We start from the raw sequence: 27,544 nt of genomic DNA, 5'->3' as shown, positions 1-27,544 counted from the left end.
CAAAGTCCATATATACCCTTCACCCAAAATAAAGTATATGCAGACAATGCAGACAAGCTAAGGTCTTCTCAGAGAGCTGTTTCATTGAAGATCATCAGAGAAGGCCTTTGCCTAAAAGAGCTGTAACACTTAAAATCCTCAGAGAAGGCCTCTGTCTCTCTACTCCCCACCTCCATCCCATAGCACTCACTCCTAGCTGGACCAGATCCTGTAGAACCCCACCCATTCAGAACTATTCTTCATCCTTCTACCCCAGTGTGCTGAAGCATCTGGATACCCTGAGAGGAAAGAAACAGAGGACTCAGAACCACAGCTATACCCCCAAAATGCATACCTCATCCCTGAGTTCAATTTTAGGAGCAAAATGGGTCTCATTGATTAGGGGGTTTGGGTGAAAGCAAAAGACACTTGTTTTTCTACTGCAAGACCCATAAAACAATGAATCACCTTACCTCCAGCAAAGAGAAACTTTCTCGGTCATTTCTTTCCTTTTGTTTGTTTTCATCGGCAAAATCATCCATAAAACAGTCTATGAGATTCATTAAGGATCGGACCAAGTTTGTATCTGATGTAGGAGAGAGCTCCTGGAAAATCAGAAGGAAGGATCTGTCAAACAAACGAAGCCAGGCACCACTGTATCCGCAGCTCCTGTTTATGGCCCCTGTCTAATCCCATCAGGCACAGATTCTATGAAAAGGTACTCTTGTGATTCCTATTTATGAAGGGAAACTGAGGTTCACATTCATGTCTTCTCTATAGTGACTACCATGCATCAGTAACATATAGTCTTCTTATAATATGTATGTATGACCTGCATGTACAATGGTACCCATGTGGAGGTCTTTCAGGAACTGAGTCTTTTCCCACCATGTTGAGGCAGGGCAGGGGCACTTCTTTCTGTCCCTCTATGGCCCACCTAGCTGGTCTGTGAGCTTCTAGGTGATTGTCTTGCCTCTTCTTCCCATCCTGCCATTGACATTTTAGAGACACCTATCACATCTGGCTTTTTGTGAGTTCTGAGAATAGAACTCCTGTTTGCCTGGCAGATGCTCTTACCCACTGAGCCATCTCAGCAGCTGGTGATATGTACCTTTTATAAAACCTCTCCAGTTAAAAGTTATGTGTTTATCTTAATCAAAGGCATAGATTCTATCCTTTACTAATCTTAGAAATCAAACTATGAAAGAAGTCAGAAATGACACTTAATTTACTTATATGCAATTCTTAAAAAATAAAATCCACTTAAAAGATTTGTTTACAATCCATAGCTATAGGTTCAATAAACTCAACTCCATGATAGATTTCTGAGTTGACTCAATGCTGGTAGAACCACACACTATTCACTTTACATTTTTGGCATCTCACTGTTACAACTATATAAAGTAAGCCAGGAAACACACACGTTTCCTGACCACGTTCTCACTATGCACCTGCCATCTTCCCTTCTAGTGGCTCTATCCCAGCCTCCATAGGTGCAGTCCTTTGTGGTTATCAGGTGAAAATTCACCCAGTGAAATCATCTCTGAGGACCAGAAGTGGCAGGCTTCCTAGTCAACTACTCATCCTCATAAAAGTTGCAGACCTCAGGACTGAGCTTCTGGCTAGCATGGGACTGAAACTGATGAGATGCTCCAACACAAATGTTTCATCCTAGACAGACACATATTGTTATAATGGCTATTCATAACTTCTATAAGAGAGAACAGAAGTCAGAGTATGTTAGAAAGTGTACATTAAAAAAGTTTGGTTTTGTACATAGCCAAGGTACACGTTCATGATACAGAAAGTTTATTTCTTTGTAGGACTTAGATTCTCTGACAGTGCTAGAGAAAAGGAAACACAAATTCTTTATTTTGTTTTTTTATGACTCTCAGAGCATGTATGTTTAGATGGTTTGGAGCATAGTTACTTCCTGTTTGTAACATTCTTAGGTGCCAGTCAAGCTTCTGAAAAAACAGTGATACCCATTTTCTCATCAGTATCTTGCACATTCCTCAGCCACTGCCACCAGTGGTTAGTATCTTTCTACCAAGAATTTGTTTTAGACAATTTGGAAAAATAACACACAAACATAAACACATACACGCATATGAAAATATAATATACAATGGTTCACCAGAAATAAGATAACTGTTAGGCTGCAACCTCTGCACATCCATGCACAAGCTGGGAAACAGTCTGCTCTCCTTCCCCTAAACCTTGCCAGCACTGGAAAAACTTCTCACCCAAATGGAGAAAACTCCAGGCTAACGAGTTAATACACCTCCAAGTTTCTATCAATCCACCCAAGAGTGCCTACCCAGGGGCTAAGTTTCTGATCATGTATGGACACAATCCCAGGTGTTAGCCAACACGACATCTCTCCTCACATAAGCTCTATAAAATCCCCATGCTTTAGCCTGGATGTGTGACTTCACTGATCTCCACTTGAGAGATCAGTGGACCCACCTGAGAACTGCCTCCTAATAAACCTGCCTTTACCTACTTTAAATCTGGTCTAATCTGGCCTATATCTATGTCACCCAGGGATATAAAAAACCCAATCAATAACATCTAGATATTGTAATGCACAAGGCTAGGCAGGCTTTTCAGGTTTCTTCATTTTTAAGAAAGAATAATTGCACTGATAACACTGTCTCCATTTCTAAGATGCTACACTTTGCCTGTTTTTGGAAAATGACTGTTATGAATTCAAGCCTTTTTATTTTAGCCTGAGCTGAGGTTTTAGTAGGGAGTGCTGGCATATGCCTGTAATCATAGCACTTGGTAGGCAGACAGACCGCAGGTACAGACCAGGCTGGGCTCCAGGCATAAGAGGATTTGTACCAAAGAAAAGGAAAAAAAAACACAGAATAAATACATTTAATTCAAGTTTTCCATTTTTAAAAATCTTAAAATTCCTGTTTTTCTTACCTTTGTATGCCTTCTAATGAATTCAACAGAAAGAGGGACCATTCTATCAAACAAGCCTTCTATAAATTCCTTCTGAATGATACTGACTGACTGTGGTAAAGTGTTTATCCAGGACACCATCAGTGGTCTCCAGCCTAGCATGTGAGGCTCCATGTAGATCATGCCACACCGGGAAACCTGGAAGGACACGTGTTGCTTAGCATTAAAGTAACACTCAAAAAGTTCCATCACTACTGCACTAGGGTCAGTCTGCTCACATGACAGGTAAGGGACAGTCATTTTCCAGAAACGTTGTGTGATTGTAAATGAGTAGATACCTTCGATACTTTCTGACAGATGGAGGTTGGAGGTCACAAGATGTATTATCTGTTCCCAGGCACCTAGTCATGGATGCTTTTCTGTTTTATGTATCTCAAGAACAAAGATCACCCAGTCCTTTGCTAACCTCACCACTGATTCAGTTTGGCCACATGCAGTACCTGACACAGTGAACTTTAAGAAGCCTCTTGTTGACCATCAGATTTCCCATAATGATAGAAAATCTACTTCAGTTAATCACTGGGACAGAATCAGGTGGGGTTAAGCAGGGAGTCCTGTACATAAGACCTGATTTCCTTCAGGGCATTAAGATGAGTTGGGACATCTGTTTTTTACAACCCTATATCAACAAAGACTTGATTCTATGTAATTCCATGATCTTAGCTTGTGTGTGTGATTTGATAAAATGATCCAAGATAAAAGAGAAAAATAAACAAATTACTAAATCTGCCATGGTATGTGAGCAGATAATGCCTGCTATTTCAAAACCACAGACTTTTCTCACAATAAAATGTATAAATACATTCAATTTAGAGTAAGCTACCAAGTAAAAATAAACATTTGTAGAAATTGTGTGATTCACAGTCAGATACCAAAGTTGAGACCTTACAGTGGCAGGAGAGGCGACTTCTAGGTCCATCGGTTCAAAAATCAGATTCATTTGTGGTGACATTTGAATAATCTCCCCACTCATCAGACACAGCTTCTTGTTGTCATCCAGCACAGTGTTCATGTTCTCAATCCACACCGCATCAACTGGCCCATCAAAGATTAACCACTTCCTGTCTGGAGTCTACTTTACATCCAGAGTGAATAAAGAACAAATGTAATGAAGGAAACAGATCAATAATATTTCAAAATTTAGAAGTATAATTTATTTTTACCATGAAAACATAAAACAGCACTCTTTAAAATGAACCATAAACATGCATGTACATATATACATCCATGCAGGCACATGAGCACACACACACACACACACACACACACACACACACACACACAATCATAGATGAAGAAGCCTACATATGCCATGGACAAGACAAAACTATAACTTCTTTACTTAATTCAATCTTTTCAATGTTTCCAAGGCTAAATACATGTAAACTGCTTTTAAAATATTAGAACTGAAAATACTATTGATAGGGAAAACAAAACATTCATTCAAATACGCCTGTTCTTAGTAATCTCTAATTGATCTCTCTTACCATGAATTCTATTACAAGTTTTTTTTATAATGTTAATGACTTCTATGCACCTCCCTGAGATTTAGTATCCATAGGGTATAGCTCTCTGTACAACGTAATGTAAGCTATGTAATGGCTCATTGCATAGAGGTACCCCATGGCCGTTTCCATGTAAATGATGCATCTGTTTACATTGTCTAGAAGCTTCATGTTACATTCTTCTGGGCCTGAGCACATGCACTTTGGACTTTGCTTATGAGTGTGACAGTCACCCCACAGAACAAGGCACAGTAGAGACACCAGTCCTGCAATGTCGCCCGCTTCCCACAGTGCAGCCTCTTCTCTTCCAAGCATACTACATGGAAAGTGCTGGAACACCGGACATTTTTGTTCTGAAGTATTTCTAACAAGGGTATGACAAGGGCAACAGCTCAGACTGCAGACAGAAATAATGTCAGAGAGGAGGCTATGTGCCACATCATCCTCTCTCCCGACTCCCAAGATCTCTGTAAAGGATCTTCAGGCCAGAGGTGCCAGGCACATGGTCCATGCTGTTCTTGTATGTGCTGCCGACATTCCTCATAGAAATACCACCAAAGCCTCCAGTAACATGCTTTCAATAAATATCTTAAGATGTAAACAGAAATGTTTCCTTGAAATAATAGGGAAAGAATCACATACTGGTCACAGGACACATTATAACCTTTGAAAAATCCACATGTGAAAAGACAAACTCTTACCGAGGAAGCTGCGAATGCTCGAAAGCTGACAGCCAGGACCCCATCAGACCACTCGTGGGAAACCAAGTCAAACTGCCCATAAAGCTGACCCATGGTGACAGACTTGGGGTTTAAAACAGTTATTTGAACCTTGTTTTCTTCCATTAGTCCCTTAATGAAAAAGAAAAAAAAAAAAAAAACCAACATTATTTACTTCAAAGGATGCTATCTTTCCTCATTGAAAACATGGTTGTGTATATAAAAATATCTTAAGAAGCCCACAAAGAAGCTGCCAAGCAGTAAGGAATGCGTTTAACAAGGTTCCAAAGCACAGGGTTTAGAAGGAAATCCTCTCTATGTTCTCTCTAATGCCAGTGAACAACTGAAAAGTCAAGCTCTAAAGTGTTGTTTATAACAGTATTTTAAAGTAATTAAATACATAGGGATAAATTAGTAAATTGTTTCCAGTCTCATAATCTGAAATCAGAGAGAAAGGATTGACAGCTGCTTTTGGTGAAGGCCCAGACAGCAAGTGACATTGGCTTCTGGTGTTCTTGCTCCCTTTCAGCTAAAAAAAAAGAAAAAAATATACATAAAAACTGTAGATGCTTTTCTGAATTCATCGGCATTACAAAAATAAGCTTTGGCTGGCCTTAGCCTGTGGGCTGTAAATTGCCGACCCTTCCTACAAAATGTCCTCTGAGAGAAAATAAAGAGATGTAATGATAGAGACTTCCCATGGAAACAAAAAATTAATATTAGTAACTTGCCCATTTTGGCCAGAACCCTGGCTCTATGGCATTATTATAAGACATGTTGACACCCCTGGAGCACATAAGTCTTGTTTTTTAATTTACAGAATTAATTTTTAGAGCAAACTCAAATTTATGGAAAGCGGAATAGAAAGTGCAAAGCCTCTGGAAGGCTCCCTCTGCCTCCCTGACAACGCCCCTCTCCCACACCAGCGCTGTCACACACTGGGTGGCACAGGGTGTTACTGATGATTGTGTGGAGATGCAATATTATTGAGCAAAGTGCGTAACTTATATTAGTGTTGACTGGGTACTTAAGTTTGTGGGGTTTGCTAAATACACCATGATATGTGACCATCATCATGGCATTAATGCAGAATAATGTAAGTTCCTTAAAAATCCCCTGTGCTGAAGCTTTTCTTAGTCATCTATGTTATATGCAATAGCATAGCAAGTCCAGTTCTTACCAGTACTGCCCAAGCTTTGAAGAGACACAAACCAGTAAATCAAAGGGCAGATGTGTAAATAATTCTCTTAAGTAACAAGACAAAGCTCAAAGTCTTTGCTCTCCTCCCTGTGCCTGGAAGAGCTTTACCACGGAACTGCCCTCGTGAGGAAGTATGGGGAAACTGTACCCGTTTTTAATCAGGATGAAGTTGCTGCCCTTAAAGGCAGGTTTTATTCCAAAGGCCAGTGAGAAGCTGTAGGTAGAGTATGGTAGCTAAGGAAACAGTGATGTTATTCTTAAAATTTCCAGAGAATGAACAAATCATTTGGACTTGAGAGAACACCAGAAAACATGCATATCCCCCTCTTCACTCCTGCCCCTCGCTCAGCAGTGTGGTGTCTTCTTTCAGAGACTTTATTTTTGTGTGTGGCAAAACCAATCGTGTCATGACAGTGATACAGTAGCACGGGCAAGAATACAGACAAGTTAAACACAGGGAAGGGAAGATAAGAAGGCAAGCTGGGGGTTAAGAACTAGAGGGAAAGGGAAAAGAAGTAAGAGAGGAAATAATGTGAAAATAAAAGAGGTGGAAAAAGTAGCGTGTCAGTTTATGACAGTAGACATAAATCTCCTTAAATTCTCCTATAAAATAGAAAGGCCAGATGTGAACATGGGTGAACACTCGCTCTCACCCCTGACTACTCAGCTATTTGTTAATGGTACCCAGTGGCAAAGAGAAAATTGGTTCCTAACAGTGGCATGTCACAGGGTATATGGACCACTCTAGAGCCAGCTCCATGCCCAGGAGTAGTGGGCCAACACAGAATGAACTCTATGTTGTTTCTTTGATTTTGTTGTTGTTTTTGGTGGTTTTTTGTTTGTTTTGTTTTATTTTGGCTTTTTTTTTTTTTTTTTGGTCTTACTTGGTTCTAGTTTGTTTTAATTTTCTTTTCTTTCTTTTTTTTCTTTTGAGATATATATATATATATATATATATATATATATATATATATATAAAGAAAGAACATGAAGTTAGTGGATAGGAAAATGGAAAGGATTGAGGAGGAATTGAAAGAGGGAAAGCATGATCAAAATGTATTATATAAAATTTATAAATAAAATCAATATAAAGACCACCAACCTGAAGAAATGAGAATTCAAATTGTTTATAATTTTTAAAAGGTAAATCACAATGTTAATAAGAATAGATTTGAAGCCACAGGTAAACAGGTACACCGGGAGAACACAGAAATAGTATTAGTGAAATGAAACATAGCAGATCCAAGATAAACAAGACAGGTGGATATTTTCATATTCATTGAAAGAGAGACCTCACAGAGAGACCCAGGCACTGAAATAGGAGGGGAAAGCTACCCAAGGCACAAGAGATGGGAGCAGAAAAACAGTATCAGCTGCAGTCCAGAGTCCCATTGGTTTAGCACATCAAAGTAGGTCTCAGTGTGACTTGCTTAGAAACTTGAAGTAGTTGGGAGCTCTAGACATGACCCAGAGGTTAAGAGCACCGGCTTTTCTTGCAGAGGACTGGTGCCCAGTCCCTATGTCTAGTAGCTCACATCTACCTCTAAATCCACCTCCAGGGAATTAGCCACTCTTTTTTCCACCTCTAAGGGCACCCATACATATGTGTGCACACATATACACATACACACATGCACATAAATAAATAACATAATACAACTTGAAGAAATTTGAGTATGCACATATGTATACTACATACTCATATTTACGGACACACACAAGTCTTAAAACTAAATTCACTGTATCCATAACGGAAGCTTACATTAAAACTTCTCAGGAAAATAAAAATACTCTCCTAAAAGTCTTAAAAGAAACCTTCAATTTCTTCTGTATTTTCATTTGTTTTTTTTTTTCTACAAAAACAAACAAGCAAACAAAAAAACCCAAATACTACCTTTAACTAAAAGAGAAGAAATTGAAGACTGAAAGGCAAATTTGTAGGATACTCAACATGTGTTGGATTCATTGCTTGTTTCATTTTGCCCTTCTAATTTTATCATCTCTAACTCATTTTCTATTTTTAATGACTTTTACACCCTGCCATAGAAAGAATATTTCAAAACCACCTTGTATCCTTTCTGACACAAAGCTAATAAGTTACTGTATTAATAGCACATAATAATAATATCAGTAAGTTACTGTATTAATAGCACACAGACCTTCTCACAAATGTCATTTAGCGCTCCAGCTAGAACACGATACGCACTGGTCTTCCCTCCAAATGGCTCTCCAACAATCATGAAGCCATGGCGCACAATCATCATCTCGTAGATCTGAAGGATCTTCTCAGCGAAGAAGTTGGTCATTTGCAAATTCATGGTATGGCAGTTGTCTCTGATGGCAGCCAGCAGATCATTGTAATCTGGCTTTGGTAATTTCACCCCAGGAAACAAATCTGAGGTAATTCCCTGATAAGGGGTGGGAATTTTACATTGCGTATATTTATATTCAAAAGACATAAGCAAATGATTTTCTATCAGCCAATATATAAAATAAAATTGCATTCACTCTCAATGGGAATAGTGCTTTTGTAACAATTTGAGTCTTTGTTTTCTGGTAGAAAAACTTATACCCTGCAGTCTGGCAAACTACTTTAAAAATTGGAAGTTGGACATGATGAGGTTGATAAAATTATTATGAACTGCTGCATTAGTGTTAGGTAACACAGACACCACCAGAATGGAACCAGGAATTTACCTACTCACATGCTGGAGCAGGTGTGGCCTTGTTGAAGGAAGTGTGTCACTGTGGCTTTGGGGTTTCAAATGTTCAAGCCAGGCCCAGCAATAGATGCTCAGAGGCACAAGCCAAAGGCAAGTCAGTAAAGAAAAGTGGCTTACACAGAACTGGTTCTAGAATAACTAGCTATGCCCAATAGTTAACTTTGATCCAGGCCATTTACATAGACAAAAGCAAGTTCAGAAGTAATTTCAATACAAACATGTATTATGTAGGTTGAGTGTTTTGGGTTGCCTCAGAACAAGACTTATATGAAAACTTGGGTTTCCTCGTGCAGATGGTTAGGTTGTCACACTAGAGAAGAATAATGCTATCTGTCTAAGAGAGAGAGGAGAGGATGTGTAGATACTTTGCAACGTGGAATAGAGATTAGTATGTTCATATGAGATTAGTATAAAGCAACCACAAGACAGAAAATGTCTATGATTGCAGGAAGCTACTAGAAGCTAGGAAGAAACTGAGAAAAAATTCCTTATAAGTGCCTGTGGTGGTTTGAATGAAAATGCTCCCCACAGGCTAATAGGGAGTGGCACAATTAGGTGAATTGGCCTTGTTTGGGGAAGTGTGTCATTGAGGGTGGGCTTTGAGGTTTCAAATGCTCAAGCCAGGTCTAGTGTCACTCTCTCTTCCTGCTGCCTGAGGATTCAGGTTTAGAGCTCTCATGCCACCATGCTTCCTGCTGTGATGGTAATGGACTAAACCAGCCCCAATTAAATGCTTTCCTTTATCAGAGTTGCCTCGGTCAGTCATGGTGTCTTTTCACAGCAATAAAAAAACCCTAACTGAAAACCTACATCTTGGTCTCTGACACTCTCATTTAATACTCAGAACTAGAAGAGAGTAAATGTTTAGGCTGTACTGCAAGTTTGCAGGACATCATTATGGCAGCCTTAAGGAAGTTAGCACAATCGTATAATGTACATTTGTAAGAGTTGAGACTCAACCTGTAATATTTATGAACATAATGTTAATTACAGAATCTAAGGAACAACCCTCATAAGTTGGTAAGCCTATTTTATAAATTTCATTACAACTTATATGAAAATTTACTATTTTTTTACTCTGAAGATAAAAGTGATATTTCAGAGGTAGTTAATATAAATGCCTGTGCCTGAGTTGTATTTTAAAATTTCAGCTACCAATTTAATCACTGTCTCGACTAAATCAGTAAGTTCCCTTGGGGCACTGGAGATTGGTTGGCCAGGATCCCTGCCCTCATGCACATGCCACAGATACAAGCTGTTTGTCATCTTTCTGTTGTATTTGCACTGACATAAAATGGAGACGGTGATGTTCCTTGTTCCCATTTGCTATTTGAAACATGAAATGTAAGTGGACAAGGTTTTGCATGTCTTTCGGGATGGTCTAATTTGCCATGTGACACAGGCTGGCATCACATGCATGATATTCCTGCAACAGTACTTGATACAGGCTGGGGACATAATAGATATGTGTAGGTGTGTGCTTAACATAAGCAAGGCCTTTATTTGATCATTTGATCTCTCGTGTACACACACACACACACACACACACACACACACACACACACAACTACTGTTTAGTAGGAACCAATGACCTATGACTTTTAATGGTGGACAAAGAGAAGAATAGGAGATGGATTATAGAAACTATTATCCTAATCCTTGTTCCTCCAGCTATTCATAATCTAATCTTAAAATATAACAAGATTTTCAATTTTGGTTCTTACATAAAATTGTCCTGAATAAACAATTTCATAAAAGTCAGTATATTATTTTAAAGAAATATAATTTTTATTTTATCAAATGCTAAAGATTCAACTGCGTGCTAACCTAACTGCCTTTCAACATGGAGTCTACATTCTCATGGAATTTATAGAAAATATTTTATAACTGTATATTAATTATTAATATGTAGTAGCATATAGGCTTGTGTTCCTCTGGACATGCCATTGCTTTCCACAGCACACATTCCTACAGACAGCTCTGCAGACATGGCTGCCTCCTGCACTTCTGTAGGAATGCTGCCACATGGAAATAACACGTGCTCTTACCTCAAAGAGTGGCAAATCATGGGATAAGAACTTCGGCAGATTTACATCAATAATAGATCTAAGTAGCAAAATTTCTTCATTTTCATTTGGATATTTCAGCTAAAAGAAAACACAGTCATAAGGATTTCTCTCACAGACACCTTTTTTAGGTCTATAATTACATACACGAATAGCACCTATAAACAATCTAAACAAAATATTGTTCGTGTTTTCATTATAGAAATGGATGTCTACACTCAATGAATCCCTTATAACATGAACACAGGCAGAACTGACTACATTCCATTATTTTGATACAGGATTAGTGACTAGGAATTTAATACACTGAGAGTTGCCATTGCCTGCTTATTGGGTAGTACTTGCTTATTCAAGACTCCTAATAGGTCACTTTTGTAAAAGTCTGAGTGAGGAATACCGTGATTTGGAGTGGATGCACAGAGCACCACAGTGCCTGCTGGCTGCCTGCTGACTGCCTGTTCACATGCCATGTAATTATTATCACGCTTCATAGAGATGATGGAGAGGGCTAATTCAGTCAAGGAAAGAGTATGTAAGAAACCTTAAACTCTAAATGTCTGCTGCATGGACAATATTTACTAAAAATCTGACGGAACTTGGAACTTGATGCTTATGCCTGTATCAACATTCACATAATTACTGCCCCCCAAATCTAACCTTAGAATTACTTTTCCCAAACTTAACTTACTCAATATCTCATTCAAATGTTCCCTTACTATTTGGTTTGTTTGTTTGGCTGTTTTCTAGAATTCTCTCTTGTCTTTCAAAAACATATCTACCAGAAATGAGAGAGAGAGAGAGAGAGAGAGAGAGAGAGAGAGAGAGAGAGAGAGAGATATTCTTGTTCTTTATTAAGCAGCCGCAGGTGTTTGCCTGTCGGCATGCCTCTGACTCTCCAGAGCTCCCAGAGGTCAAAGTTAGCTCTGCTCATCTGGTCTTTGTTTTTGATAAATGTAACATAAAATGAATTTTGAAGTATCAAACTCCATGTTTATTATTTGAGAGACTATTATTTTGAAGCAAATGCTTAAATTGTCTCTTGGTAGAACAAAAACAAACTTGAAAATATTCAAGCCAAGGCATTCTACAATCTAAATTAGCTTGTAACAAAGAGTGATAGAATTCATTTTCAGGATTCATTTGCAGCCTAACTTTTATAGCTCAATTCCAGTCTAGATTCCAGTACCGATTTGCACTAGGACAATGTATTATCTCTCCCATTATCTGGCCACAAAGTAATCCTGACATGCCAGGGTGGTATAAATTGTTGCTTCTAGGCACTTGTGTTTATTGCAAAAAAAGAGGGGTGGGGATTGAAGTTATGTTACACTAATATGAAATAGAATATAGCCACCATATATCAGAGTTCTTAATAGCATTATGATAGAGGATAAAAATGCAAACCACTGTTAATCACATGAGATGTATTTTAAAATATGTATCCTCTACAAATTGTGAATGTGAACATTTCATAAACTCCAAGGTCATGCTTGGACCTTGCTCTTAACAATAATTTAACTTGCCTTCATAAAGAACTAATATATAGCTCTGTTTCATGGTTCTACTTCCAGAGAGAAGTCAGCCATGTCCTGAATTATCTGTTGTTTTCGCGTATTTAGTTATGATTTTACAATGCAAACATTTGATCACTATTACCACTAGGCCACACATGACTATAATTGTCAATTACATAAGTGTTGCAGGATATTGTGAACCCTGAGATTGTGTTTACTGGAAAAAAAAACTGTTTCTAGTTGTGGTGTGTGTGGGGAGCTTTTTGGGCTGCTTCTAGGAGATTGGCAAGAATATTTGACATTGGGCTAGGACAAGGAAGTAAGCTCAAGAAAAATACAGCTGAGGAATGTATTCCTTGTATCTTGATCATCTTGATAAATCCCTGAATACAGTGACCTCCAGACTTTTGTTTCTGCCTTCTTTGTTCCTTGATTATTTGGTTTATGCCTTAGAACTGACCTTATATTTTTCATGTACCTAAAATGATATAAAAGGAGACTGGGAGAAATTAAGCCCACTTCAGCATTTGCTGCAATCATACTATAATGTTTTATAGTTGTCTTTTTTTTTTCTTTAATCCTTGCTTCCTCCCTCAAGGCCCTGTTGGCTGACTGAGCTGGCTTGGTCAGGTGTGGCTCAGCCTTAGCACACACTTTTAATCCCAAACACTGAAGGTAAAGTTTGTGTGTAGAAGGAAGCACCCATGTTTGAAAGTGCTATCTATTGAGTGGAAGACAAAGTGACAATCAAAGAATAGAATAGGATATGCCCAACTCTTACAAGAAGAGGGTGGGGGAAGCTATAAGAGGGAGCAATGCAGCAAAAAAAAAAAAAAAAAATGGGGAGAGGAAGCAGTTTTTAGAGACAGATTGAAGAGAGTACAAGGTAGACACAGGTCAAGACAGAATGACCCAGAGAATGAGAAGGAGCCAGAAGAATAGAACATATTGTCAACATTAGTATGAGGCCAAGCAGAACAATTCAGTAAGAAACTGAGAGAAGTCAGATTGAATCAGTCAGCTTGGAGAGGAATTTTGAACCAGAACTGCTAAGTTGAACCAGCCAGCAAGAGTTCAGAAAACACAAGAAAGGGTGAGCTTACTCAGCAATAAGTCTCAGAAGCAGAAAACATTCTAGGCCTGGATAAGACTATGGAGAGACTTAAAGCTTCCAAGAGTAGGCCAAGGTTAACAGACTGAGGCAGTGACCCTCTAGAATGACAATTATATCAGGAGAAGAAAAGTTTCTGTAATACATAAGTGATGATATTTAGGGTTTTCTGTATATTAATTTCATTATGCCCCACAGGGTGCTGCGTGTTATATAAACAGAAAGCATTCAAAACATTTATTGAAAGTATGTGACTGTGTTCTTTGGCTCTACCTAACTTCATATATTTAAACTCAAACAGTCAGCATTACCTGTATACTGTCTTACAAATATTACAACATTTTATTTTCATTGTCAGCAAAGTATTTTTTTTTTCTAGCCATGATGAATGCAACCAGATGCTGGAACTATTATGAACGCAATTGGTCCTGAGATTTAAGAATAGGAATGCAATGAGTCACAGCACTGGGTTCTACCTTCAGATTGCCAGCAGCTGTGAGCACAGACTTCACAGCGCGCATCCCGTAGTCATAGTGGTGCTGGGAGGACAGCTGCTCTGAGCACAAGCGGTAAGTAGCCACGATTTTTATGGACAGCGGCCGGGCAGTGACAAAGCCACAGGAGTACAACACGATCTCAGCAATCATGGCGTAGTCAGGCACCATCATGGCCACTGTCCGGAAGAGAGCCTGCAGTGCATGAAGGAATGGTGTAGAAAGGCAATCTTACTCTTGTTTAATCAAGCAATATGGTCTTAATTGCTTTTCTACAGTAATCCCATACCCACCATAATGTTTGTTATTTAATATACACTAGTTACAGTATTCAAGTCATATAGATAAAGGAATTAAACTTGGTTTTCCATTAAGGCATATGTAATAAACATACCATTAGCTTTAGGTAAACTGTTCTTTCTAAATGTCCAGAATCAGTTTTGCAAAGTTCTTTGTAGAAAGCAACATGTTACAGGAGAAAAGAACATCAGACAGCCAGGATGCAAGCAAGTTGGGTCTCTCACCCAGGATAGTAATAAAGATCCTGCTGTTGAGAGCCTGGCTTTCAGTCAGGCTCTCAAGGGATCCAATTAACTTATAACCTGGAGGGAATCTGCTGTCCCAATGACAAGACTGTGTTAAGTAAAGGAAATATTTTGAGATACTCAGAATCTTTTGAGTCTGTAGAAACATGAATAGTCCTTCTGCAAATAAATAATGCAAAGAACACTGAAAAGCCATAGATGGTCACTATTAAAGATCAACAATTTTCCAAGATATAAAGATCATTTATAATCATAGAATTATCAATGTTATAAGACGACTAAATGTGATGTGATGGCAAGCAAATATAAAATTAAATAGATTTTTAAAGAATAAATATGACACTTATTTTTAGAATATTAGTGCACATCAGGGTACACTTTAGTAAATTTTGTATTAAAACATTGCTTCCATGCACACACATGAACGTACATACAATTTTGAAAAATATAGCTTGAGCAAGTAATGTTGAATCTAGACCATTTATACCAAAGAAAAAAATTATTAAAGATCATTACTAGTCACATGAATCCACCTACTACTTTTTTAATTAATGAGAGAGAGAGAGAGAGAGAGAGAGAGAGAGAGAGAGAGAGAGAGACTGAATTTACGATTTAGTCAGAAGCTTCTGTCTAGGTGTGAGTTATGCAGTCTAGCTTGACAACAATACAAAGTAGTACCAGCTTATTTCCAGTGCCTTGTGTGGCAGGCTGAACTCTCACCTTCCATGGACTTCCCAGATTCCTGTTATCTCCATAGCTCACACTGGCCATAACATGGCTCTGGAACACTATGGGCACACTTATAGTAATGGGCCAACAGTTAGCACCCAAGCTGTATCACTATGGTGTTCCACTTACTAGAAATCTGTTTCTAGAGGTAACAGTTGACATTGAAATTGTCTAAAATGAAGTATTTTTATGGGCCAATAAGGTTTCTCAGTAGGTAAAGATTCCTGTTATACAAGTCTAACACCAGAGTTTGGGTCCCAGAATTCAAATAGAAGAGAACTAACTATAGGAAGTTGTTCTCTCATCTTTACACACATGCTGTGGTACTCCAGCATCCATACTTGTTCATGTACACACACACACACACACACACACACACACAGACACACAACATACACACATGCACGCACACATACACACATCATAAATTGAAAAAAAAAATATTTTGGGGCCTAATCCGGTGATTCTCAAACACTGTGTGCCATACTGACACCAAGTTTGATTTTGGAGTACCAGTATGTTTCTAAGCATTGCAGTAAGTCTGAGGAAAATTCAATGCTTTTGAAACAAAGTAAATTGGATTCTAACTTAACTGGTAGCAGGTCTTTTTCAGCACCAGAAAGAGAAATAGGGCAGGGGTGAGGCAAAGATCTCAGTAACACGTGAGTGTGAATCTGTTTTACCATATGAAGTCATTGTGAATGTGAGTACAGTCCTCTATGTTGACTTTGGCATAAATACGTGAGACAAAAGTTTCTACAGGGTCTACTCCATTTGTAGAAGGGTGCTGCATGGAGAAGAACTGTACCACCTGGAGTATGATCTAAAGGCCTGCATATCGATACAACTGAAAACAAAGAAACCCTCAAGTGTTGGGGATGTGGAAATCAACCTTGTGAAGGAAAAAGTAGATGGAAAGAGAGGTGTCACAGGTTTCTGTGGCTCCTCAAAAAGTCCTAATCTGCCATACATGGCATTAGATTGAAAATGGCTCCTGGAACACTGGTGAGACAACAAAACAAAAGTGAGGCCAGAGTGGTGGTTGCTCAACCCCGCCAACTCCACCGCCTGTCTTCATGGTAGTCCTAAGAGGTGACTATGCTCCTCCTTTTCCTTCTGAGTTACCTCATCAGGCAGGACTTTCATTTGGAACATGATGACTTTGCTGCAAGAAACAATTGATGGAGGATTTAGGGACTTGGGATTGACACAACACTGTAGATAAGTTTATGTACTGCACAATAAACTCAGATATGCACCCTGATCCTGGTCCCCAGAGTTTGACTCCTGGGATTCTTATGTGACTCCATTACTTCTCAACCCACCGGCCCCATCCTTGTTCCTGTTCCCACACTCAAGCAATATTTTTTTTCTACTATTTCCAAGGATCTGAAAGACATATCATAAACATGTTGTCTTATTCAAGGAGTGAGCTTGATGTTAGTTGAGCGTAATGTGTCTACTTTCCTCTCTTCCTCAGATGCTGCAAGAGAATTTCACACTACACACTCTCTAGAAATCTGTGTATGGCTCAAGCTATTGGCTTTGTAATGCCAGTAGATCTGGAATATGCCCATTTTAAAAACTGTTCTGAAACAATCTTCAGTAACAACTCTTTGGGGTGGTTCCAATCTAAAATATAGCTCCTCTGAAGTAGAGATGTGTTCAAGAAATTGCAGGTTTTATCTAGACATGACTGAATGTTAAAAGAGGGATTCTCTTCACACAAAATATATGTAAGCTATAGTGTATGTCAAATTTACAAAAGTAACCATTGAGTGATCATGAAGTGTTTGGAGAGTAAGGAAGAGGGGATGTGTGGAAACATTCTCTTTGATGGGAGCAGCTGGTCAGATATAAGCCCTGAATTCTCTGCAAGGACAATGGAAAGTTGGGAGGGCTCCCTGCATTTGAGAAAACAGAAGTGGCCTCTGGTCCCAGGCTCAATACCCAGAGCTTGCTGAGAAGATGATGTGGGAAATGCACATGATAAAAGAAGCAGCCAGCAGTCCTACTGCTCCAGGCAGACTGAGAGCTCACCAACTTGGTAGTTTGTATGAAGCCAGCCTCCAGCAACCCAGGAAGAAGAGAAACCCAGGAGGAGAGTCTCCACAGAACCTACAGAAGATATGCCCAGCCCAGGACATAGCCCATGGCCATTTCTGAGCTGTATGTATGCTCAGTGGTTCTTTGTTCAAACACTGAATTCATTTGTCAGGGAGGAAAGTCGTCCCTAAGGTGAGCACTTCAGAGAGAGAAAACATCATGCAGAAAGGCATGGGACACACAGAGGCTAAAAAATCACTGTGATAGATACATAAGCCCTGTGATAGACAAGGACCAGCAGTACACATGCATTAGCTCTTAAAACATGCTTTATTTTGTGGACAAAAAAAAAAGAGACCCCAATAGTCTTAAAGGTTTGTTTGATGTCTTAATTATATGTATGTGTGTGTCTGTGTCTGAGTCAGTGCATATGTGAGTGCATGCGCCTGCTGACTCCAGAAGAAAGCACTGGGTCTCCTGGAGCCATAGTCACACTGCTTATGAGCCACTCAGTGAGAGTGCTGGGAAGCAAACTCTGGCCCTCTGCAAGAGCAGGATACGGTCTTCATCTCTGAGCCACCTCTCCAGCTCCCCAGTAGTTTTTACATCTTGGAATTACATGGTTGGGGTTTCTTTTGATAGAAGACATTGGTAGTACTGCCATAGTAGTATTCAGAGCAGAAGACATCTGTGGCAAGGGAGCTGTCACAACAGCACAGCCAAAAGTGAAGAGGGCTGGGAAGATGGCATGCCGATGGATCAGTGCAGAGCCAACAGAATGTAAAAGAGTAGTCACGTGGAGGGTTAGGTGTGAGTGGAGAGGGCTCAGGGATAATTGTGAGGATGCCAACCAGTTCTGGGGCCAACGCTTGCTTGCTTGCTTCTTTCCTTCCTTTTCCCTTTTCTTTCTTTTCTTTTAAAGGAAGTCAAAGCTCATTTCTTTTTGTTGGAATTCCTTTTGTTTCTTGCCCCTGCCGGTTTGTAGCCAATTTTGACCTTGAATTCTTGGTCCTCCTGTCACTGCCTCCCAAGAACTGGATTACAGGCTGGGGGCCAACACACCCAGCTAGGAATTTCCATGTATACTTGCAAACAGGTTTCTATAGCAACTCCAGCCACAAAGAGGGGACAGTAGCAACAGAAAAGTCAGGGGAGTTTCACAGAGGCTTTAGCATAATGCAGAAAGAATACCTAACACCCCAGGAACTGCAGGGCAAGTCTCTGTTTATTACCACACACACACACACACACACACACACACACACACACACACACACACACGGTGTGGGACAGTCTACACAAGGCATTAGCAGATTCAACTAATCATGTCTTCCAGCTTTTTATGAACAGCTACTCACAGACTTTTGCCTTCTGTTTTTGTGACTCTTTATGTACTCAGGTTGATCCCACTGAAGAGCAGACTAGTCTAAGTGTAGAACAGAAGGAAGGGCTGCAGAAAGAGCTTTCCAGAACAAAACTGCAAGATGTCACAAAGAGCCTTTTAGATAAAGAATTTACCACTTTCTTCTTTTAAAAAATGAATTATATTTACTTATTGGGGAGAGTATGCATGCTATAAACTGCCTGTGGTAGTCAGAGTGTGAAGGTCAGAGTTCAACTTGAGGGAGTCAGTTCTCTCTTCTACCATGCAGGTCCTGGTCTCTGGTGCTTTGGCTTGGAGGCAGGAACATTTACCCACTGAACAATCTCTTCACCCCTCACTTCTCATTTTTAAATCATCCCTTCTAAGGCAAAGCGCTTCATCACATAAGCAGATGAAGGGCACGTTTAGAAGTACAAAGTGACTTGCTAGCACTTAGAATGATTCTGCGGTGCTGTGCTGCACACATGTGACCAGTAGAAGGCATGTGGGATTTAGTCAGAAATCTTCGGTTTGGGTCCATAATTATTAATGTACGATTCACCAACAAATATTATTCCTTATACACAATCCATAAACATGCAATTCACCCTGAACGTATATGATAAAGAGGGCAAATATACAGAGAAAACGAACATTTTTTACTTAATAAATGAAAAGTTACTTTTTTTAAAGTGAGAGTTTTACTCTATTCAACTAGGACAGTGTTTTGTCCCTTATAAATTAAAAGAAAAAGTGCCATGTATTAACAGGAACTGAGAAACTCGATATGACAAGTCAATGCTTTTACCAGTGTTGAAGGCGACTCAGCTAAGGGATGTCTTCCAATAGAGAGAGGCTTTAGCAACAACAGTCTTTAGTGGTGCTATTTATAATGGAGGAGGAACTGAAAGCAACTTAAATTTCCATCAGAAAAACAGCTCAGCAATCCTACTTACAGTCCAGATCATGTTTACAAAGACAGGAAAATGTTCATCCTGGTTTTAAATTAACTTTAAAAAAACAAACAAAACTACCACACATACACAATTGTCATATTTGAGCCCTTTAAAATGTATATAAAACTGAAAAGACAGACCACAATAAGAGATACTGTTTTTTTTTTTGTCTTTTCTCATCTGTGATAATCAATACTATTGTAAAACTACAAAATGTTAGAGTTGTACCTGTTTTAGTTTGTAAACCTATTTGAAGCTTTAAACATTATCTTCTACAATAATTTCCCAAAATGGTGTACCTAGAAGCAGATTTTTAAAAACACAACCCAAGTGTCACATATTGTCTTTGCATTCATAAATGGTGAAAAAGAAACATGTTATGATCACAGCCTCCATACCTTCAGATTGTCTGGCAGCTCTGACCGCCCGGCATACCCAGGGTTCATTGTTATAAAGACAGCGCACGTGGGGTCAAGTTTTAGTTCTGTTCCTTCAAACACTAGGAGCTCGGTACCTGCATTAATGCCTGTGGGAACCACAAGTACAATGACTTAGCTGTGCCTCAGCTTGCGCCACTTGAGGCCCGTCCCCCATTTCTTTGTTTTCACTTGCTGCATAGACAGACAAGCTCATTACCTCTCTGGATAGTAAGGATTTGTTGAGCAACCACAGAAAGTACTTCCAAATCAATTCTGTTAAACTCATCAAAGCAAGCCCAGGCTCCACAAGATAACAGTCCCTGGGAGGAAAGAATAATAAAAATTTTCAACTCTATCTGATTGAAATGATGCATTTCACCTGATCTTTTCAGGGATTTAATATCCCATCAAGGAAATTGCTTATTTACCTTTATCTTTAAAGACAGCTCATTTTTTCATTACCAATTCATTATTCGAGGCGAATAAAGAGTTTGATCAACTGGAAAACTTCCCAATTTATTGCTTTTGCTCGGAGTGTGCCTTTAGGTATTTAGGGGTGCATCTATAATTTCCAAGCCTTTACTCTTTATTTACAAGTTGATTTTATTTGCTTTTTAAAAATAATGGGTTGTAATCACCATCTATGCAACATGACTTCCATTGCCAGAGATACTGCTTTGTAAGCAGAATAGCCAACTAACATTCAAAGCCCAATTTATAATCCTAAGGAAGGATTGCCTCACAGATCTGTGCTGAACTCCATGCATAGCAAAGACTGGCAAGTCTCCTGAGGGCACACTACCTCTTATTGTTTGGTTTCCAATGAATAATACAATAAAAGGTTTAGTTGTCACCGGGAACAGGCTGTTTAACATCCTATATGCAAATAAGCGGATTGTGATGATATTTAAAAAATAATAATGCTTGAATGATTATGAAGTTCTTAATAGTAAGACCTATACCTTTATTTGTACTCCCACAGTTCATCAGGAACTTCACACCAAAAATGTACCTGTACAATCAGTTAGTTATAAGTTATAACTTATAAGTTATAAGTTAGCAATAAGCAAATTTAGTTCTATTGAAATCTATCAATCTAAATCAAAGAATGAAGACTATTATGATAAAGAAGGCAGGCATTGCTTTGAATACATTGGAATGTACTACTTATTCAAACTATGCCAAGTATCTTCTAACTGCCAATTATTTCTTAGTCATTGTGTCAAGTTTATTTGGCACTATAGAAGACAAATTGCGTGCCATTCCAATGTCTCCTATCATTTTATTTTTTATTATTTTGACTGCCTTCAAAAAAATTTTACCCTGTTTTCAAATTACAAATAAAGTCTTATGTAATTATGAAATTGTTTCAAATGACCAATGCCTATCGCCCAGGAAACCAGTTTACGGTATTGGGTAGAAATAACATATTATTTTGTTAGTTTAATTTTTGAAATTGTTCATTTTTGCTTAAGAAAAAATTTAAAAGTAAATAGTACAGAATAGTTAGCATTTATTTGAAAAATTACAGAAAAGAGAAAAGGCAGTAAATCCGAAGGGTCAGCCATCACAAACAGACAATTTTGTGCTCAACCGCCTGCCTCACATTTTAAGGAATTGGAGCCTCTAGACCCAAGCTGCTCATACAAGCATAGGCCACCTTGATCCTCCTTTTCACAGTCTCACAGACCTCTAGGATCTGACAAATGTAGATAAATAAAGCTTGGTGGACAGGAAGGTGTGTGAGTCAGGCAGGGGCCAGGTCTTTTTGGATCTGGGGAGACGGCTCAGTTGGTAAAATGCTTGACACACAAACATGAGAACAATCCCCCAGCACCCACATACACACAAACACTGGGCATAGTGATACGTGCCTCTGATATCACTGCTGGGGAGGCAGAGTCAGGCAATTCCCTGGGACTCGTTGGCTAGCCAGACTAGCCTATTTGGCATGCTCTAAGCCAGTGAGAAACCCTGTCTCAGAACACAGTGGACTGCAATTGAGAAGGAGTCAAGGATTCTTGACATCCTTGCACATGGCATACGTCTCCATGCACGCTCACAAACACACAAACATATGTATGGACCCATATCCACACTACTAAAATAAAGAAGAGTTATACATTTCCAATGCAGAAAATGGAAGATATATATCTATAACAGTCAATTAATGAACTCTGAAACGTATTGATAACACAGCCTAGAGATTAAAGAAATGTTTGGAATACCACACCACAGCCGTTATTCGGTGGGTGGTTCTCAAACTTTTATCTGCCCAATATATTTAAAGATCCCATTTAAAGCAAAGTTTATTTGCTTTTTTAAAGAGTGAGCTGTAATAACCTTCTATCCAACCTGACTTATGTGTCCAGAGAGACTGCTTTCTGGTCAGAATACTCAAATAGCCAACTAACATTTCTAAGTCTATGACCTAATGAGGAGTAGTCAGATAGAGTGACCTCCATAGCAGGGACTGGGAGGAGGCAGAGCTCACTTGTGCTTGGGACTTCTTGAGACTATAATTTTCACTTTACATGGCATAGTAAAGCTTCTGTTTGCATGCAGTTGTGTCTCTTTGTAACCCCTTTCCGTCGCTGATCAGCTACCCTACTGTAAAGAAATGAGGAGTTTGTTGGTCCAAACCTTAAAGAATTTTCCTAAAGCCAAATAATCCAGCCCATCGGAGCAGTTGAAAACGACACACTGTTTGGCAACAGCTTTTGCTAAATCCTTGGTTGTTTCTGTCTTTCCGGTGCCAGCTGGACCCTCAGGTGCTCCTCCAAGGTGCAGGTGAAGGGCTCCAAATAAGGTCCTAGAGTAAAAGAAATGAACAGAATAATTAACACATAGACAAAAATAAAAGGTTAAATTGAATCCTGTCAGCTCCTCTCATAATTCTCTAACTAACCTCAGAAAATCTCTGAGAGCATATTTCTTTGTTATTAACTTTTCTTCTAAAAGTAGATAGATGATAGAAGATGAATGGATAGATGGATGGATGGATGGATGGATGGATGGATGGATGGATGGATGAGTAGGTGGGTGGGTGAATGGATGAATGGATAGGTGGGCAGATGCATAGATGGATACATGGATGGATGGATGGATGGATGGATGGATGGATGGATAGATGTGTAGGTGGGTGGGTGGGTGGATGGATGTGTAGTGGCTGGGTGAATGGATGGATGGATGGATGGATGGATGGATGGATGGATGTGCAGGTGGGTGGGTGAATGGATGAGTGGATAGGCGGGTAGATGCATAGATGAATACATGGATGAATGGTCAAGAAGGCAGATCGAATGCATGTGCATATTTATATACAGGACAAATTTAGAACTTTGGGGATTCAATCCTGATTTCTGGTCAATGTGGAGAATCTAGCTGACTCTATGAACACCCAACCTTACTAGAAGAGTATAGAAATATCACATGGAAGAAAATAATTTTAAAATCCTCAGTCATCATTTAAAGAGTAAAAGATGTCACCAATGGGGGATTCAATAGTCGAGGCATAGTTATGTGCAAATCTGCAAAGATATATAGTATTTTGTTGAATACAAATAAACACAAATATACTTTTGGCAGCACAGATATGAAATCATTAGAATTGAGCATGAAGGGGAAGTGAAATAAATTTACCTCTTTGGACCTAATATGGAAACATGAAATGCTGCCTTGTCTCTAGTGGACACCACATTTCCTCCAGCACCCACCAGAGAGTCAAGGAGGTTAATCAGAGAAAGGAGAAGGAAGCCCACAAGCTCACCACCCATGGCAGTCTAGGGAACAAGTATGCATTGCTCCTCAAGAAGTGGATGGGTCAAATTTTCATTTCTCATTTGTATATGAGCAAAAATAAGAAAAAAACCCTTTTTTTTGTTTTTCTTTTTTGTTTGTTTGTTTTCTGAACTGAAGAAAACTCTAACGCCTTCTTTGGATCTGGGTCTGAAACTGTGGCTACGTCCACAACTGACATGATTAAAGGCAGCATAGGGAAACTATCTTTACCAAATTATGCTCACAGTGAAAACTGGACAGTAAGATCACTGTTGAGTCAGACAGACAGTACAGCACCAGATGAACACAGGCCTGTGAGTGTCATTATGTACATACACAGCATCCTGTCCTGCTCTTTGGTTCCTAGTGGTCAGAATTAATCAAGCAATCAACCAACTAACCAACCAATCTCTGTCTCTCTCTCTCTCTCTCTCTCTCTCTCTCTCTCTCTCTCTCTCTCTCTCTCTCTCTGAGGCAGAGGCCATTTTTATAAAAGAGGCAACTTGAAATTCTACAATAAACGTACACTCTTGAAAACGCAATTAAGGTTTAAATATCAGGGGAAAAAACATAAGGAAATAAAATTGTTAAGAGGTAAATACGAGGAATTTACCCAGAGAGTTAGAAATCAAATATAAGAAAATCAAATCAAATATAAGAAATCAAATATAAGAAAAGATAAAGGACAAAAAAATTAAAAAAAAGGGCAAAATGATGAAGAGACAAAATTTAAATGGCAAAGTCTGAGACATGAACAGAAAGAAATCCCAAGTAACATAAATAACTTCTAGTAATATTATAGTGAACATCAATAACCAGGAGAAAAATCCTTTAAAAATATAACAGAGATAAATAGAATGATTAAAATGATATTTAATTATAGTAAATACTATTAAAATAAGTGAATTAAGATCAAAAGTAAGGCTCTGGGGATATAAAAATACAGTACAATTATTTTAATAAGTCCAAGACGTTTGCTAATCATATTAAATATAAGTGAATTAAATTTTCTAGTGAAGTACAGAGAGCCTTTTCCTTTCCATGTGATCAAATCCACTTACCATGTAATATATTATCTCCACTCAGACCCTCCTTAGCCCACTGCTTCTTGAGGGATTTTCCTGCGAACTTAGTTTCCATCTGGGTTACATACCTATGCCACCTAATGTGTATCTCACTCAGTACTTGATATTGCAATTGTTTTCTAATCTAGCTTCCCCAAGCAATGAAAAAACATTTCAGGGACGTGACACAATCTGTGTCCTTTTTATTTTATAAAGCTGAAAACAATAGCATGTTTTTATTTATCCTATATTCTCCCAAGGTTACTCTCAGATAATGAAATGGTGTCTTATATTGTTTCCTAGTCATATTCATTTTGATATAAAGATGAAAAAGACTTATATATTCCATTTTTGCTCTGTGCTACCAGAGATTATAGCTTGTGTCTACAGATATTAACAGGATACCTGACAGTCATCGTAATTTGTAATCAAACATGTGACTTGTCATATTGTTCAACAAAAGCATTCACAATTCTGAGTATTCTCTAAGAGTCTGATTTAAAACTGCAGTTTGGTATATTTTATTTAATGTCTCCTCTAATGCCAGAAAATGTGGTGGTGTTGAAGACAAGAAAAAAAAATAGCACATAGACCTTTTCCATGAAAGTCTCCAATAAATAACATAAAATCTAGCAAGCTTGCCTCATCCATTGTGATGAGCAATGAGACAGACGAAGAAACCAGGTGCGACAGGGAATGCAATAGAGAAGTTGCACATACGAATTAATAGTGATTATGACAGCATGCCCAAGACCTGTGCAAACTCACATCAAGTAAAATCTCAGCATGGAGAAAGGAGGTAACATGGAGCCCCAGCTCTAGATGAGGAGCTATTGGTAATTGGTAGCTAGAAAGAGAGGGAGAGCTCCTTTTTATTGTTTTTGTTTGTTTGTTTATTTGTTTCTGTTTAGGTTTTTAAAAGATGTTACCCCTGGTGGATCAAACATGTTCCAGAGGATGTCAACACATTCAAGAGTACATGGGAAGCACTGGATCAATAAAGTAAAGAAATAAATAAGAGGACACAAAGTTGGGTAGGTATGAAATGGGATGGGGGAGGAGGGGGAAGTCTAGGAAGAGATGAAGGATAGGAATGAATAGAATCAAAATACGGTATGTTTATATCAGTCTTCTGAGATGTACAATCTGGGAAGCAAAGCTAACTTAATACATAAAATGGTTTATTCCCACTGTGAATAAAATGTAAATATGGGTATCTCTCAAAGGAGATACCCACCAGGCATGTGCACTGTGGACGACTACAGGAGAGAGGTCCAGACATGGGTAATTAAAGCTTGGAAGTAAACAGTGTAGAAATCATGGAACATGGAAACAGAACTCTAGAAAATTCAGCACTTCAGAGGAAGGAAAAATAAGATAACTTAAATGACCCCCCCCCAAAAAAGAGAGAGAGTTGGAGGGAAAAAGAAGAAAAGGGTGGGAAGGGGCAGAAAGTGCTAACCACTGCCATGGTTAAGAACACCTTGATCCTCAGAGATGAAAACAGGAAAGCAGCAAAGAATGAGAAAATGAAATTGAGAGGAGGCTTAAGGGACTGGGAAAAGAACACAGGATATATTTATAGAATACAAGGTAAAAATAATTAACTTTAACTCAGTTAATTACCTTTAACTCAATCACTAGTCTAGGGTGTGTGTGTGTGTGTGTGTGTGTGTGTAAGTTATTGCTCCCCTGTCTTTGACTGGTAGGGCTTACCTGTAGCAACGGTCTGTGAGTGGAGTTATAACTAGTCTAGGGGAATTTCCTAGATATTCATAGCCATATCGTAAACCAGCATTGATCATCTTTGTTTCTAAATTATTTTCCTAGGATCAATCAGAAAGAAAATGAAATTGGTTAGAAAGCAAAATTTCAAACAGTGGGAAATCACAAGCTCTTTAAGAAGGAATAAGCACGGTGCAGACCTGTGAGACTATCCTCTCAGCCATCGGTTCACTGACTAGAAGGAGTCAATAGCTAGTTTTCTGAATAAATAATAGAAGTCAATGGCTTTCTGGCTCTGCCTTAGGGTTTTACTGCCGTGAAGAGCCCCAATGACCACAACAACCCTTATGAAGGAAAACATTTAACTGGGGCTGGCTTACAGTTCAGAGATTTAGTCCATTATTGTCATGGCAGGAAGCACACAGGCAGACATGTGCTGAAGTGACTGTAGAGAGTTCTACATCTGAACCAGCAGGCAGCAGGAAATGAAGCAACCCTGGGCCTGGCGTCTGAGACCTCAAAGCCCATCCCCAGTGACACACGTCCTCCGACAAGGCAACACCTCCTAATGGTGCTACTTCCTGTGAGCTCATGGAGGCCTTCTTCATTCAAACCACCACACGCACTACCACA

At 38.9% G+C, this 27,544-nt stretch overlaps 1 protein-coding gene across 1 annotated transcript in view; it reads right to left on the bottom strand.

The window, feature by feature from the left end:
- Dnah7 (dynein axonemal heavy chain 7) overlaps window positions 1-27,544 on the bottom strand; it is a 256,781-nt gene that overhangs the window by 131,852 nt on the left and 97,385 nt on the right. The window contains exons 24-34 of the mRNA XM_034497949.2: window positions 26,903-27,012; window positions 22,986-23,154; window positions 20,560-20,662; window positions 20,322-20,449; window positions 14,267-14,479; window positions 11,148-11,246; window positions 8,536-8,784; window positions 5,159-5,308; window positions 3,842-4,024; window positions 2,914-3,090; window positions 453-584 (exon numbers count right to left, since the gene is read on the bottom strand). Of these exons, the coding sequence (XP_034353840.1) occupies window positions 453-584; window positions 2,914-3,090; window positions 3,842-4,024; window positions 5,159-5,308; window positions 8,536-8,784; window positions 11,148-11,246; window positions 14,267-14,479; window positions 20,322-20,449; window positions 20,560-20,662; window positions 22,986-23,154; window positions 26,903-27,012 (1,713 nt within the window). The remainder of the gene's footprint in view (window positions 1-452; window positions 585-2,913; window positions 3,091-3,841; window positions 4,025-5,158; window positions 5,309-8,535; window positions 8,785-11,147; window positions 11,247-14,266; window positions 14,480-20,321; window positions 20,450-20,559; window positions 20,663-22,985; window positions 23,155-26,902; window positions 27,013-27,544) is intronic.

This window comes from Arvicanthis niloticus, chromosome 3 (assembly GCF_011762505.2).
Source record: "Arvicanthis niloticus isolate mArvNil1 chromosome 3, mArvNil1.pat.X, whole genome shotgun sequence".
In the NCBI taxonomy this organism is placed as follows: domain Eukaryota; kingdom Metazoa; phylum Chordata; class Mammalia; order Rodentia; family Muridae; genus Arvicanthis; species Arvicanthis niloticus.
The sequence above is the reverse complement of the archived record's forward strand: the minus strand, read 5'-3'. Positions and strand labels throughout refer to the sequence as shown.